We start from the raw sequence: 16,962 nt of genomic DNA, 5'->3' as shown, positions 1-16,962 counted from the left end.
AATAATCATGTAAGAGTTATTACGTGTGAAAAACGAAATGCTTCGATGTAATGTTATTTTATTATATGTACGTAATTATGAACCACAGATTTGTAAGAAATTTGGAAGTATTTTACATAAACTGGAAACAAACTGCTAGAGAAAGTTAAATCTTTGTTTCCTTATGAACTACAAATAAGTTTTTCCATCGAGATGATTCATAGACCATTATGAGGAAAAAGAAAAATTATAACTTGGAAGAAATTGAAATATCCTTCATTTATGTAGTAGCTTTGTGGTAAGTTTTCAATATTATTTGCTACACAGTTCACTTTTGTCACATTTAGGAAAAGATTGGCTGTGAGCCTTCACTATCTGCGAAAGAAACTGTTTCTGATCCTCATTTTTCGTAAAAACGTTGTTGTGATCTGCTATTAGTTTCTCTCCCCTTTCTGCTGCATCGTTTGTTACGGAGATGAATTTAATTATTGTCTTTTCTTGAAGATAGTCATTGTTGTTTGACCATGATTTCGGATCACATTCAACAAACCCTACGAGTATTTTAAATCTCTCGAAAAAAAAATGTTGAGACAAAATCATTGATTTCTCTTTTCACTAGAATTTTTATGGTATCGCCTCTTGCGTCAAGCCTCTTTGCTGCTTCACGGTTTCTCCTTACAGTTTTAATTCTTTCAACCAATTTTGATTTGTCCATTATGCTAACTTCATCATTAAAAAAATAAAAAAAAAGAAAACAACGTTACGTATTCCTCCTTCAAGTTTCAGAGATGCCGAGAAAATTTAGAAAGAGATTCAGTAATTCAGTATCTATTTGTCTATAACTGTACAAACCTTTCAAAAATTGCAGGTCCTGTAATGGTGAATGGTATGCTTGATCATATTTAAATCAAGCTTGAACACATAGTCGTATGAAAAAAATGCATGCTCTCCGAAGACCCGTTTCTATTTGCTTCGAAATATTTTTAAACAGTAAATTCCTTTCCCCAACCACCTTGCATGGCGAATTGCTTCAGGCAAACGAAAGAAAACCTCCTCGAGGAGGTATGTCACCCAAGAATATGATGGACAGTTCTAAAAATCCCCTGTATCTTCTATGCAGTGTCCTGCTTCTACAAGTTTGATAGCAAAATTCAACACTTCATTTCTTACATCTGAAATATTGTTCCTTATGTTCGTCATCATCAATTTCTGGAATACAGTTAGTACAATCTATTTTAGACCACTCGTTCTGAAAATGCTTAAATAGGGGAACGTCCGGTCCAGATGCAAACGAAACACAACACTTGTCAAATATACATTTTAAAACCAATTCCTAAATGTAGTGTCTACAAGGAAGGTATAGATTATTTTGAAGCATCTGCTCTAGCAGAATGCAAGCACCGTTCACATGACACATATTGCAGGGAGTAGTGTGACAACAAACTGCCTGCACAAAATTTACCAAGTTCCATTCTTCAAACTAATGAACTTATAGAAACAATATGTTCTCCTCTTGATAATGACAAACTGAGAACACCAATTAGCCTCTCATGACCATCTCCTGTAATAATTATTGATAACCTGTTGACAGTCTCTCTACCAGTCAAATTTGGCAGTAGTTTTCTATCCCATTACACAACTAACGCACTTGATGCACTCCGAAATTGTTTTTGTAGTCTTATGCAACTCCGCTACGGATATTCTCTCATCATTGGTGAGTGGAAGACCTATTTATTACTAGTTTCTCTACATTATGGCCTAATGCTTCTGCCGTCGCTGTCAATGTATTGCTGCTCTATCAGTGGCCTTATATCGATCAAGAACAGCAACCTGTCTTAGAGTAATAAAATTAGTTTTTCCCTTTTTACATCTCTTGTAGGGTTCGAGTGCATACAAGTATCCATATTTACATCTTCTCTAACATTCTTAACTGGGTTTTCCTCTTCATTTCTTGAAATGCTTACCTCCGTCTTTTGGTGTATAAAATTCAAAGAAATCATTTTTAGAAGTGCATTTTTCTTTTGCATTCCTCTTTCTTTTGAAGTCGTGCATATTCCTTTTGTTCTTTTCGCACAAAACTCATGTCTACTTTTAGTCGTGTAAGAGTTATTACCTGTGAAAAAGGGAAATCTTTTCACAGGTAATAATTCTTACACGACTAAAGCTATCTTTAAAATAGTGCTAGATTTGTGCTTCTGGTGAAACGCCATCTCAAAACTATATGTCACATGGCCCTCTTCCTATTTAAAAATTTTGACCTGAATCCAAGATGGCGGACTTCAAGATGGCCGCTATGATAATACTATACAACATTAGGTGTGTTTCTTCCTCTAGTTTCATTATCCAGGGTATCTTCGCATTCCCTTAAGCCGTTTCTAAATTACAAGGGTTTATTCCAGATTTTTTTCTATATACAGTGGAGTCTCTTTAATTCGAAGTCCAAGGGGACACGAAAAAAAAATCGAATTATCCAAAATTCGAATTAACCAAAATCTCTCATTCTTAAGTAAAATCAAGGGAACAAAATAACTGCACTGTATATGAAAAATTAATCAACATGCAGTGCACTTTACCTTTACAGCACCACATTTTCGTAAGGAATTAGAATAGTGCCGCGATCCTACATTGTATATACATAATGCACGTCAATAAATCACATACGAATCTGCTTACCTTTATGTCACTGCTTTTAGTTCAGTCAAAAAGAACTGCACAAATATCTCGTTCTTACAAGTCATTTGCTAGTGAAAGACAGGGTTCAAAGTAATTCACACTTCTACAGAAGGGATGAACACTTCCAGGTTATTGAGGAGGAGGAGAGATATATACCAACCACCTTCTGACTGATTCTCAATATTGAGAGGAAGTCCAGCGGAGGTGATATCAACAAACAAAGCTTTCTTTTTCCCACAGTCGCCTCTGGATAAGATAACATATAAACAAAAGCCAGTTGAAATTGCATTGTTCTACACACAATTTTTACCATTGTTTTTAATACAGTTTTCAAGGGGAGTAAACTTTTGTTCGAATTATCAAATAATTCGAATTATCTAAGTTCGAATTAAAAAGAGTCCGCTGTACTATGTATTGTAATCGGATTTAAAACTATAAGTCCCTTGAGGCACCATTTAATATTATTCAATGGAGCTAATTTTTCTCCTGGCTAAATTTAGTCCCATATGGAACTATTTTAGGGGGTTCGTCCAAAGAAATTCAGAAATCAAAAATTAAGGACCACCCTAATATACATATATATATATATATATATATATATATATATATATATATATATATATTAGGGATGGCCATTTCCGGAAAAAGAGTTTTCCGGTTTCCGGAAATCACATTTTCCGTTTTACGTTTTTCCGGAAAATTTTCCGTCTTCCGATTTTCCGGAAAATTTTCCGTCTTCCGTTTTTCCGGAAAATTTTCCGTTTCCGTCTTCCGGAAAATTTTCCGTCTTCCGTTTTTCCGGAAAATTTTCCGTTTCCTTTTCTCCGGTAAATTTTCCGTTTTCCGGAAAATTTTCCGTCTTTCGATTTTCCGGAAAATTTTCCGTTTTTGTTTTTCCGGAAAATTTTTCATCTTCCGATTTTTCGGAAAATTTTCCGTCTTTCATTTTCCCGGAAGATTTTCCGTCTTTCCTTTCTAATTTTCCAGTTTCCGGAAGAATTATATTCCGTTTTCTGTTTTCCCTGAAAATGTGGTCATCCCTAGTCTGTAGGAAGTTTAACCCTTTTAAGAGTTCTGGTATATTTATCTACCATGGCGTACTACAGTCTTTGACTGCTTATTTAGGTTCTATAACAGGTATTTAAGCCGGATTTTTTTAATTTTTCAAGTAAAGGATGGACCAAAGAACACCGCAGATGCGTTTTGGAACCGGATGGTCAACTTGGCGGCGCCAAGTGGTACGAAGGGACGTGACTTTTTTTCTTAAGGCAAATTTCAAAACGTTTTCACTCCTTTAGTTTTCAAGATATGAGATTGAAACTTTGCATAAGGATTGTGTGTACCTTTGGGTATTTATCAATTTTTTTAGATCCCTACATGAAACAGGGGCCGGACCCGATAAGCGCAAGTGTTACGAAGGGGTGATTTTTTCAGAAAAATTCAGTTTTTTTTTTTTTTTTTTGATTTTTCCGGTTAAGCTTTATGATACGGACACGTGGTACCGTTGGTAAGTACGCTTTATCGTTAGAAAAACGAGGTATGAACCATGATCCTACGATAAATAGTAAGGAAGCAGTAGCTGTTTGAGTGAAAGTCTAAAATTTACGTCAGAAAGTGGAAATCCTTAAAGGATTAAACTTCTTGCAATCTTACGCCTTTGTTATATTTCTAGCTGATAATTCATTGTTAAGAGCTCTTATTTGTTCTATCAATCTCTCAAGCATTCTATGTATGCTGTTCCACCGAGTTTTAACTTGCTGTATAAGGAAATGTACTGTCAATCCTAATTACCTTTACTGTTTTTCCAGTTCTGACGTTCCCAACGTACTATGTTTAAAGTGGGAAACAATCCCACTAGCAACACTTAACATTTTCTCGATTTTTTCTATTGCAAGACCTTTATTTACAGAGAGTTGTAGGCTCTGAGCAAAACAACATATGCTTGCATACTTAAGTTCTCGTACCGCACTTGTGATATTATTTGCATTGTCATAGACAATTGCATGTATTTTATCTGAAATGTTCCACTACTCTACAACATGTGCTAAGTGCTGAGTTAGGTTTACCCTTGTGTGCCTCACTTCTATTTCAATTATTTGAAGGACTGAATTTATTGAACTTAGATGGAAGCATATAGTAGGCTGTGATTGTAATATAACTTTCCGTAGCCTGCGAAGTCCAGCTATTTGTTGTCAAATCAATCGATTGCGCAGCCACACTTCTCCTTAGAAAACAAGGCCTCAATACGGCGAGTCACAGTTTGGCTGGATGGTGAGTGGTAACTTGGTTCTACTTCATTCATAAATTCAACAAAAGGCAAAGGAAGAAGGTCCTTTGGTACCATATTACTTATTTTACTATCAAGTACCTCTGCGGAAGAACAAGGTTTAGGGTCTCTGAGATAAGACAGAATTATTTTCTGCTTCTTACGAACTACTATGTTCCCATATTTGTAAAACATTTTTTCTGGGATCTTTCTGTTACTTTAGATGTATTTGAGCGTGCGCCAGGTGAAGCGATAATCTGAGATATAGAGGTAGAAACACCTAGATTATCATCTACGTTTCTGAAATAATAATAATAATAATAAAAAAACACTTTGATTGCATTAGGAGTTTACAATTTAGTAACAAAACATGAATATAGAATAATAAGTAGAGCAACCCACATTATGCTTTATTTTTTTTCAAATTATGCTTTATTATGCTTTATTATTAATTTCAATCATTGTTTTACATTAATCGTGTATAACGTATAATATTTAATATACATTAAATATTCTAAATATATTGATCTATTTATTAATATTTTATGCAACCAGTTTCTTTCATATTTAATGAACTTTCTACCTAATGCACTGTAAAGAGATGCTTTACTCGAGTCTTTTTTTTTTTTTTTTTAATCACTTGTGTGCGCCTTAGAGGTGCATATATACAGAAAGGGAAAGTAAAAGATGCCACCAAAAGTACAGAAAGTGCTCAAGTTCAAGAGGTACACATAACAATATAGTGTGGAGTTCTTATGTACTATTCATTGTTGGCGGAAGTTTTCGTCGTCTTGTCCTTTTTTCTTTTCTCCACGTCAAAAGATTAGACCAAAAAGTTTACAGAAATAAAAATAAGCTTTTCATTGTTGCATTGCTATGTCCTCAATGATTTTGCATTGTAAATATTGGTTTTTAAAAATATTAATACAATATGTTAAACTTGTAGTTAAAGAGATTATTTAAAGAATTGTGCTATATCTTTTAAATTATGCTTTATGTTTTATTTTCTAAAATTATGCTTTATTATGCTTTCTTCTTGACCCTTAGACAGCCACAACCATGTTCAAGGTACCAATCATATGTGTAAATAGCTATTATGCTTTTTATGCTTTGTATGCTTTTGGGTTGCTCTAATAATAAGTAAAACTTTCAAATGCATACAGAAATATAGATAATTAGTCAGCATTGAGAACTGAATTGATGTATCGATGACTAGGTGGAATCGTCCTTCAGTTTAAGAGAAATTAGCGGAAAAAGTTACGAAGAGAATTATGTGGAATAGATCATTATATGAATAGCTGGCGCTAGTTTCAAGTAGTGCTACATACTATGGTATTTATAGTCAATAGTACCGGTATTTGGAATTCGTGACGCTTATAGTTGCAAGATGGTAACACTAGGATAAAGTGTAAAATTGAATTACATCAGTAGAATTCAATTTATGTTCGGATTAAAAAGTCTATGGCATAGGACGGATGTAACTGAGTAATAAACTTACAGAAAAAAAAAGAACAGTCGGGACGGTAGGGCGCTCGAATCGAACATCGGTCTTCTGAATGTTAATCCTAACGCCTGAGCTCAGTTGGAATACGTAGTGTACTCCCGCCCATGAAATAATACAAGACTACTGCGTATGGATTCTATATAATCTAGGGCGCCGATTTCTCTGTAACTTTGGGGATCCATTCAGATGCAGAAGGTATATATGAAGGTTTTAAGACAAACTGAATTCAAATTGTGCAAAATATTGTATATTTATAAATACAATGCGGGTCCACATGAACTTTGAGGGGGCTGCCCCCGGCCCCCCAGGATCTGTGACCTTGACAGATCACCGTGGTCATGATAAGCAATGAAGAAATGGTTGGAATGTAAACATAACAATTGTACTAATAACACACTGCCAGCTCTCTTTACTGCCAGGGTTCTGCCCCAGGTACACGCATACTCGGGGATTCCCCGAAACACACGCATGATCGGAATTTCCTGGTGCAAACGAATGATCCGCAAGCCCTCACGTAAACAAAAAAAAAAAAAAAGTACATGATTAAGCAAGTGTACAAATAGATGTAGCAGGAAGGAATGTTTCGTTGCTGATTTACTCGACCTTTCCTCTCCTATCCACTGTTAAGTTTTGAGTTGCCTCATTTACTTGTTTTCGCATAGCATTTTACGTTATTTTTCTTAATGTAAGACTACCAATGTCACTACTACAAGTGAACATTTTCATTTTCCAGAAAATGTTTCGTCTTCCGTTTTTCCGGAAAATGTGGCCATCCCTAATATATATATATATATATATATATATATATATATATAGATGTGTGTGTGTGTGTGTGTGTATATATATATATTCAAGCACGGGCCTGCCACTTCCTACTGGACTCGAAACCAAAATCAACATTTTGTTACCAATATTTAATTCGCAGAGTTTGGTCACTATTACTGTTGTTGCATAATCATGTTCTCTTTTATGTCCTACCCGTAACAGGTAATTTTATTTGAAATATTTCTTCGGCTCTCAGTTTCGTTCGTAAACTTCTGACAATTGATATCAATATTTGTAAGTTACTTCTACGTGTACCATGAAAACTACACCAAAACAACTTACATGGAATTATTTATTCGATGTGAAAGCACCATAAATGTAGTTGAACTGTCCCGCCCGTAACGATGGAATAGCCCTTTTCAAACTCCAATCCAAAATATAACGAACGAAATAATAAACATCTATGAACGTGAACATCCCTATTAAGAATGTGCGTTTTGACTAGAAACTGTCAGATAACTGGAGAGAATTAAATTAATTGATGTACGCGTTACTACCTAAATAAGATAACTGTTAATTACTCAGTTATTTATTTTGCATCTGGTATCCTTTTAATCCTAGTTATTAATGTTTCCCTTCACTCCAGATTCTTTATGTTTAGCCTTCTTTTGTCTTTTTGAATCATGGAGGAAAAGACCTGACTTTCTTGCCTTGCTTTATTGTGACTGACTTCGGATACATTAAAAATACTAAAATAGTGTATTTTAACTTCTAAATATCAAAACAAATATTAATAATAAAATTTAATCATACCTTATTTCCTTTGTAAACACTATGGTTCAGGTACATAAACAATCTAATCAGAACTGAATTCAATTAAAAACTACAATAAGAACGCAGAATTGTCATTTATATGTTATAATTCAATAAGTTTGCGTAAATACGAATATATACGGATAAGAAGATAAGAAGAAAATGATAAGATAGCTTGCTTCGTAGATTTCAATCATGCGACTGAGTGATTCATATGCAAGTCTTCAATGACGAGTTGTCATGCGTATTTTATCTAATGTTAGATAGCATTAAACAACTGAATTCCATGTGTTGCGTCATAATGAAGAATATACTACAGTCCTTATTATTCGTAATAACTGGAGCTACAAAATTTGGGTACAAAAAGATGCAGAATTTTTAAGAGAATCTGCTAATTTCAAATGTGAATATTCATCGAAATGGTACAAAAATTCATTATACCATATATAAAGACTCAAGATTCACTCATGTATTAAAATGTCTGCCTAAACAAGTCCCAGAGAAAAAAAATACTGTTAAAATAGATTCCAATATGTTTTTCTAGGAGGCTGCAGCTCCGGACACTGATATTTGTATGTACAAAAGCACGCAATAGCCGTGATTGTCAGCTTGCTGATGTTACGTTCCTTTACTTCCTATTCAATAGCTTTCGCCTAACGGTACTGTACTGAAGTGAAAAATGAAATGAAATCTTTGAGTTTTACATCCCACGATTATGCCGGTTATTCCAAAGGAGACGGTGACCATGAGGAATGAAATGGTAGAATGAAGAAAATGGGAAGAAACGGGAGAACCCCGAAAAGACCCACGATCACGGTGTTATCCCCCACAAAGTCCACACGGCGTGAGCGGGATCGAACCAGGGACCCCAAGCACCGGAGGTGAACGCTCTACCACTGAGCCACCGCGCCCCCCTGTACTGAAGTGAAAGTAATGTGATACCGCACACGTTTGGTGTTCCTTGTTTAATTATTGTACTAATAAAATGCGTCAAAGGAGCCAAAATTTTTACGTTTAGGAGTGATTAATGTTTTCTTTGTAAGACAATCTAATTTGGACATTTTAACAGCAAAGAAGAAAAAAGAAAAAGAATATACAGCGCTTAGCTCTAGTAATAACTATGTCTACTTGTGTGATATGTGAGTTAGTTTTATAAAAGTGGCAGGTAAACATTCATGGACTTACAAGCGAAAGCTATCAACACAAGAAAATCTTATATTTTTTCAATGTTGTACCATTGCATGTATATAAGTTTTGCTGGCATACATAGATATAGATGATGTCGAAGTCCCTATTCATATTTAGCATCGAAGCTCTAAAGCACACATCACATCGATCATTGGTTTTCGTGGTCTTTCCCAAATATTATTTTAATTTTAACAATTCGCAAACCTGGCAGATTTACGAAAATTTCATGCAACAAGACTTGTCATTTTGGCAGAAATCGGGCAGCTTTTTCCTACAGAAGTTCAGTTTGAAAAATAACCATATGAAGTTTTTGTCTGAAGTTGAAAACTAATTTATACTTATTGTTACCGACCCAAGTAAACGTGGATTCGTTGCTAAACAACATGTACGACAGCAACTCTGTCCTGGAATAATCAATGACAAAATTACAATATTTGTGCTTTATCCTTAACGTCGTGTTGGACTACCTGGCGGCGAAAGGGATACAACCCGTTCAAACATAAGAACTTTTTGGACGATGGAGATGTAATGCAATCCGTTACCCGTGCTGGTGGTCGGGCTTCGTTCTGCACTCATGACAATATTATCTCGTACTTCAACTGTTTGCACCACACCGCGATCTGTTACACTATCACACTGATAAATGAACTCCTTTCACGTAAGACACGAAATACGTTTATAAAGAATTTCCAGTCTGGCGTTCTCCGCTGGAAATATCGTCTTCTGTATTCCTGACCAACTGCATTTGCACCCCATTAGGTCTACAATACCCATACCAAAACCATGTCAGCATACTCTTCGTGTATAAATGTGTGCGGCATTTTCCTCACACTTTTCTTCACACAACTAAAAAAAAAAAAAAAATCACAACAACGTCTCAAACGCATAGCATGTTGTACAGGGTGTTTGAAAAAGAACTCCCTAGTTTTAAGTATAAATTTAATTGGGAAATAAATGAAAACTTCATCAATGAGTATATATGATGAAAGAAAATTCCTTCAAGTTTTGTTTAATGCTGGTAAACTTCAACGTGGGATCCATTTGTAGCCCTGCACACGTCGAGACGATATTCCACTTCTCGCCACGTATTCACCAACATTTCAGGTGTAACTGTCCCAACCGCAGCGACGATTCTTTCCCGTAAATGACTGATGTCTCTGATCTTTTCACTGTATACAATATTTTTTATGTAGTCCAAAAAGAAAAAGTCCAGTGGGATGAAGTCTGGACTTCGTGGTGGCCAACATATTGGGCCAGCCCTGCTTATCCACCTTCCTGGAAAGCGAGTGTCAAGAGCCGCATGCACATGGTTACTGTAATGAGGTGGGGCTCCATCTTGTTGGAAAAACGCAAGCCCTTTTTCCGCCTCAATATCGTCCATTTGAGGGAAGAGGTACTCTGTCAGCATGTCATAGTAGTCATTGTTTTTTCTACAAAAATGAAAGGACCAATCACACGATCTTCCATCCAACCGCACCAGACATTCAATTTGGGAGAGTCACGTTGATGCTGAATAACTTCATGTGGATGCTCTGCCCCCAAATTCTGCAGTTATGACGATTAACTGTTCCATTGACATGAAATGTAGCGTCATCAGAAAAGAGAATCTTTTATTTTTTTTAAAAAAAGAAAAAAAAACATCATCATCAATTCTCTGTAGAAAGTCAGCAGCAAGCTCATACCTTTCGACTTTATCAGTAGGTTTAATTTCATGTAACAGTTGCAATTTGTAGGCGCACAACTTAAGTCTTTTACGCACCACATCATACACAGTACCTTTAAGTACTCCTAATTGTAGACTACGTCTGGCCAATGACTTCTTCGGGCTCCGAACACAAGAAACACGGATCTGTTCAACAACATCTTCAGAAGTTCTCGGTAGAGGCCCTTGGCTTTCTCTTGCTGTTTGAACCATTGGCATCGATGGTTTCTGTGAACATTGGTAAAAGTTTAATGTCCGAATTATATATACGAGTATAGGCGGATCAACTTTCTGTGTATGTTAATCGGTAAAAAAAAAAAAAAAAAAAAAAAAAAAAAAGAGGAATGTTTCAATGTTGATAAAATGAGTGAATTCTTCATTCAAATTATTTTCTCATTTCTAGTTTTATTATGGCAATTATTCAGTTCTTAACTGGCTAGAGTAGCAGTATCTGACTCATGTAAACAATACATTATGCAGTGGTTCATAACATTATGTTATGCGTGAATAATAGGTCATTCATTGAATAGTACATTACAAAATACGATTTTATAAAGGATTGGAATCTTGTCACATTTGTAATTAGATAAGTATACATTGAATAGAAAGTTATCAAAGGATTAACGTGTCCATAATTACCAAGTAATGATTATCACCGAATCTTCACCAATGAGGTTTATTACGAAAAATAATGAAAGATACAGTTAATCATAAATTCAGATCATTCAATTTTCATAGACAGTACTTTCCCACTGTCCTATTTGTTGGCAAAATAATTTCCAAATGCTCGTATTCCAGCAAAGGCTTCTTCAGCCACAGGTAAAATTTCATATTTAGGTAAATCGAATCCATGGCCTCCTAACTCAAAAGTATACGAATACTTGATGCCTGCTCCCCCTTTGGACCAGTCGTCACTTCCTCCAGCGTTTATATCTAAATACAGGTAGAAATGTATTAGAGATTTATGTGAAATAATCTTGAAATTTAAAATATGTCTTAAAATTATACCAGAAGTTTGAATTACTAAATGACGGTAGTGAATTCATGAACTATTATCCCTTACCAATCTTGGTACCCCATGGCAACTTATGGACTATTTGGAGCCCGCGTCCATACTATGCAGTATGGAATATCTTCAGTGTTTCATTTTCCACAAACATCGTTCTGGTGGAAAAAAAGTACTCTATTATCTATGAGCATTCCTCGAGATTACAGCAAAGTTATTAAAGAGATTATTCTAATGGTTTTACCCGCTAAAACTGTCAAAATTAGAACTAGGGTATTGTAGCATCACTTTGATTTTTCTGTATTTGTAAAAATATTCTAAATTGTAAAGTTCAATGCTCAAATGTCAATTAGGCCAATGCACCAGGAATAAGGAAGAAGTTTTAAAAGATAAAAGAATACGAAGGCATTATACTCAAACAGAATGTAAATGCAAACTCATGAATATGTTGTAATGCAAAAATGTTAAGAAACAACTGACATTGTAATTTCCCGTATGTTTTCAAAGAACACTTAGTAGAATCGTGAGTTGTCACAATCTCATCTTACGCATACATATTGAGCAAGCCATGAGGTGAAAAACATCTGATACCAAAATAATAAAAAAGGAAGCAATTCATAAATGAGAAGAACAATGAATTAAGGAAGTGTTTAATTTATATAAAATATTAGGATTTGGATGCTTCGTGGCCAGTCAAGGGTCAGTCATTGAGTAAGGGTCCATTCGTTAGGTGCTGTCATTCAGTCATTTAGTCAGGGTCCAGACCAGCCAAGTTATTCGTCATGAAGTAAATCTACATCTTGAGAATGAACTAACTTCTGCCCAGAGGTCTCAGTCAGTCATCTTGGAGACTTGCCATCATTTTATCATTTTCATCTCTAGACTGAGAAATTACTTATCATCCGAGACTAATGTTGGTCTAGTAACCGTACATTTAATTCACACATCACCTAGAGGAAAGAACAGAGGCTGCAATCGCAACACCCTCCAACATGTAGAACTCATCAAGATCAACACCACAGAATCAGCAGGAGCTCCAGGATCAACGCCACTGCTATCAAGAGGTGTTCCAGTACCAACTTGGACTATAGACAGGTTAGTCTTGCTCATTATTTGATCTTGCGTTTATCGGCAAATCGTGTGTATTCTACTAGGACCATTTGAAACACATACATCCAACATTAACATTAAATCTCCCAACACAGTAAATTCACTGTTTTATTTAAACAAGTATACAGCGAACCAGAAATGGGTTTAGGCTGGTTAAAGGTAACCATTCACAATAGAGTGTGAGTAGACATTGCTTCTTCATTGTAGTATCTGAGAATAAAAGTTTAGTTTACAGCCCCTACCATATACCAGAGGGAGGTATAGCGAAAGTATTTCAAAATGTCAAACGTTCAGAACAAATTATGCTTATTTAATCTAACTACTATTATGACTTTTTAGCTTCTTCGATCTTCAATAAATTCTTACGTATCATCATCACATTACGTATAACACTCACTTTGTTTTACAAGTTACAAAATTATTAATAATGATCTTAAATTCGACCCCATTTAATGAATTGGAAAGAAATTACTTACGTTGTGTGATGATATAGTAAAGTAATACTACAAAATACTCATATCATTCGACAAATGGATCATCAAAACAACTGTTGCTTTACTGTGAGTCACATGTAGTCTTTTTGAGACATTGCATGCTAAGAATAAGAATGTAGGAAACTAATTACACAGAACACACAGAACAGTCATCAAAAGCAGGCACGTAGCCAGGATTTCGTAAAGGGGGGAGGGTCCGTGACATGAAATACTATGGTCATCGCAACAGGGGCTTGATCATTCTAAACTATTTTACTGGCAACATATATTGTTTCGTTAGGTAGGATTTAGTAGGGAATTTTAACTTCCATCTCAATGTTTTAAATGCTAATTATTTTTTGTTAATGGCAAGTGAGAAATATTTATTTTATTTTGTTTCTATCGAACTAAACATCGTGTGGATGCGTCGCACCCACAAGATTATTTGTGTGGGTGCTGAAGCCCAGGAGCACCCACGGAATTAGTCCCAGAAGCGACAGTCCTATTAGCGACAGAAGCTGTTATCTGTCCTATGAGCGACCAATTCATTTACATTGAGATTATGGAAGATGATATGATCCCATCTCGTAAAATATGTTTGCCTCTGGCGTTATTAACGCTCGAACAACCTTGGTATGAAATGTGTACGTGACAGTGATACTGTTCGTCAAATATATATTTCCTCTACTGTGAGTGCAAATAAAACTTATTTTAATTTTGAGTTACATTTGACATAAAACATATCAAATAACTTAACGAGACAACAGGGATATTTCCATGAAAAGTATATTCCTATGTAATTATTGAAAATCCAGTTGTAATATCCCCTTTCTTCCAAATCTCTGTTGTCTGTTCTTAATTTGATTCAAATCTAATTACTCACTAGTAATATATTTTATTTTGTAATATATTTTATTTTGAAAAACTTAAACGTGTAACAGTTTCGCCAACTATCTACTTTTTAGACTTCCTAAGACACTATGAATAAAATGAAAAAAAAAATGTCAATGATAAAAGATAGCTTTTGAGATCCCTTACATCTATCTGATTGGCTATTCTCAACCAATCTCACCAATTACAATGCAGTTCACTCTAAACAATCCAAAAGGTAAACAAACTCTTTAAACTACCTTCTCCCGTATTGTAAGCTACTAAAACGTAAACTAATTGCTTAATTTGCCATCCTCCCTTATTTTGACTTATAAATAAAAGCTTGTCGTGTAGCAATCTGAAATAATCCCTTATAACTAGACGAACTGTTAAGTCCTGCGAGAGATTTGTAACTTGTGTAATAATTTCTTCGAATAAACCGTGTTTTTTAGATTTCTTTGATATCCTCAAAAGGTGCACACCTTTTTTCTATGGGCGCCCGATGAGAAGGCAGGGGCGCCCCCCTGGCTCACAAAAATGTATACGTAATATAGCAAACCACGTATATCAAATACCAGATATACCAGATGTGATACAGCAACCATGGAGATGCCCCTCTCTAGAAAATTTTCTTCGGGCGCCCCTACCTCTTTCTGATTTCTTTCTTATGCCATAAACATATTCAATCTAAACTTATGCTCCGTATCATTTTAACATGAAATTTTTAATTATATTAGAATCATAGATATAGTCAATGTATTCATAGAAATTAATTCAAAAATATAATATTAGGAAAAACGTATAAAAGATTGTTAATGTAATGAGAGCATTCTCACGTATTAAATTCAGGTAGAGCGAAATTTTTCATAGTACATTTTGTTAGGTTCTAAATCACATTAGCATGAAACAAGTTAAAGAAGAGAGAACCTTATATTCTTCCATTATCTTAGTATGAACGAATCGGTGAGTCATAGGGCAGTTAACAGATCGAATCGGTCGCTCATAGGACAGTTAACAGTTCCTGCCGCAAATAGGACTGTCGCAAGTGGGAAGACACCGCACCCACGTAGTCGGTGCGCGTGATGATTTGTAAAATATTTTACAATATCTGTGTTCCTTTCTCTGTTCAATCAAATGTTATCAGAACTTTCCACATAACATTTTTGTTTTCGTTATTTCGTTAATTACTGTCTGTTCCAAATGACAGGTTAAAGGAGCAGAAGAAAATTGTTTCTAAAATAATATGTTTGATACTGCAGAGAAGCGATGACGAAAAATTATGATAAAAAATGTTCACACTGCTAGAGAACGGCAATATGCTTTCTAAAGCTTGAAATTTTCCTGACTGGTAGCAGAAATTCTGTGAATTCTGTAACTTTTCTAGAAATTTCAAATTCCCTAACTTTTCCAGGATTTCCGCTCATTCGCCACCATGTATTGCAAGTAATACAAGTCTCTTCATAAGAAAGAATAACCAAAAGCTTGCTGTAGCTTTTAATCCTTCCTTATTTTTTTCATTTCCGGTCTCGAAGGGGGATCCGGATTTCCTGGACCCCTCTTGTCTACGTGCCTGTCGGAAGTTACATTTCTTTCTCTTGAGAAAGCTTATTTTTACTGTTCAATACAGGGTAGTCCAAAAGTGTGAAAACACCCAAATAAAATCCAAACCGTTTATAATTGGGAAAAAAGGAAAAAAGTAATGATAGCAGACAAGATTGAAAATCTTTTTGAGACATAGGGGGCGCAGTGGCTCAGTGGTAGAACGTTCACCTCCGGTGCTTGGGGTCCCTGGTTCGATCCCAGCTCGCGCCGTGTGGACTTTGTGGTGGACAAACGATATGCTCGTGGGTTTTCTCGGGGTTCTTCCGTTTCCTTCCACTTTCTTCATTCCACCATTTCACTCATTTCTCATTATCACCGTCTCCTTTAGCCTAACCGGCACAACCGTGTGACGTTAAACTTAAAGATTTCGTTTCATTTTTCTTTCGAGACGTATGACACCTCGGCTCTACGACCAACTGTTGGAAAGTTTTAACCGATTTTCATTTGTTTCAGGTGACTTAACACGGAATGACGCTAACAAAGGTTGAGCGGATAGAAATCGTGTTGATCTCAGCAGAGAGCAGTAGCAGACAGATCGCATATGATTTCAATTCTCGTCACTCAGAACGGTGGTCCATTTCCTATAGTGCAGTGTGGAAAATTATAGCAAAATTTAAGGGCGCCGGGTCGGTGGAAAACAAACCACAATCAGGCAGGCCTTGCACAGCGACTGACGAAGCTACATTCACTGCTGTATTGGCATCGTTCGCGAAAAGTCCCACCAGCACTAGACGTCGCCTAGCCCAAGAATGTGGAGTACACCGTACGTCCGTTCTGCGAATCATATCTGTGCATAAGTGGCACCCATACAAGATACAGCTATTCCATATCTAACTGAGGATTATCCAGACCGCCGAGTCGAATTCTGTGAGTAGAAAGCGAAACAAATCAGACAGAATCCTCGATTCGCATATGACATGCTGTTCTCGGATGAGTCCTTTTTTTGTCGGCCGAGTAACAAGCAAAATCGCCGATATTGGTGTTACAACAATCTACACTGGTACGACGATT

The 16,962-nt window shown here is 35.8% G+C and overlaps 1 protein-coding gene across 2 annotated transcripts in view; it reads right to left on the bottom strand.

The window, feature by feature from the left end:
* Window positions 1–11,550: 11,550 nt before the first annotated feature.
* Window positions 11,551–16,962, bottom strand: part of LOC145664558 (carboxypeptidase B-like) — a 98,533-nt gene continuing 93,121 nt past the window's right edge. For both annotated transcript variants that reach the window (XM_081731327.1, XM_081731326.1), the window contains exon 10: window positions 11,551–11,823. In XM_081731327.1, the coding sequence (XP_081587453.1) occupies window positions 11,648–11,823 (176 nt within the window). In that variant the 3' untranslated portion in view covers window positions 11,551–11,647. The remainder of the gene's footprint in view (window positions 11,824–16,962) is intronic.

Source organism: Thermobia domestica, chromosome 11, assembly GCF_964235325.1.
Source record: "Thermobia domestica chromosome 11, izTheDome1.hap1.1, whole genome shotgun sequence".
In the NCBI taxonomy this organism is placed as follows: Eukaryota; Metazoa; Arthropoda; class Insecta; order Zygentoma; family Lepismatidae; genus Thermobia; species Thermobia domestica.
This window is presented reverse-complemented; position numbering and strand designations above follow the sequence as displayed.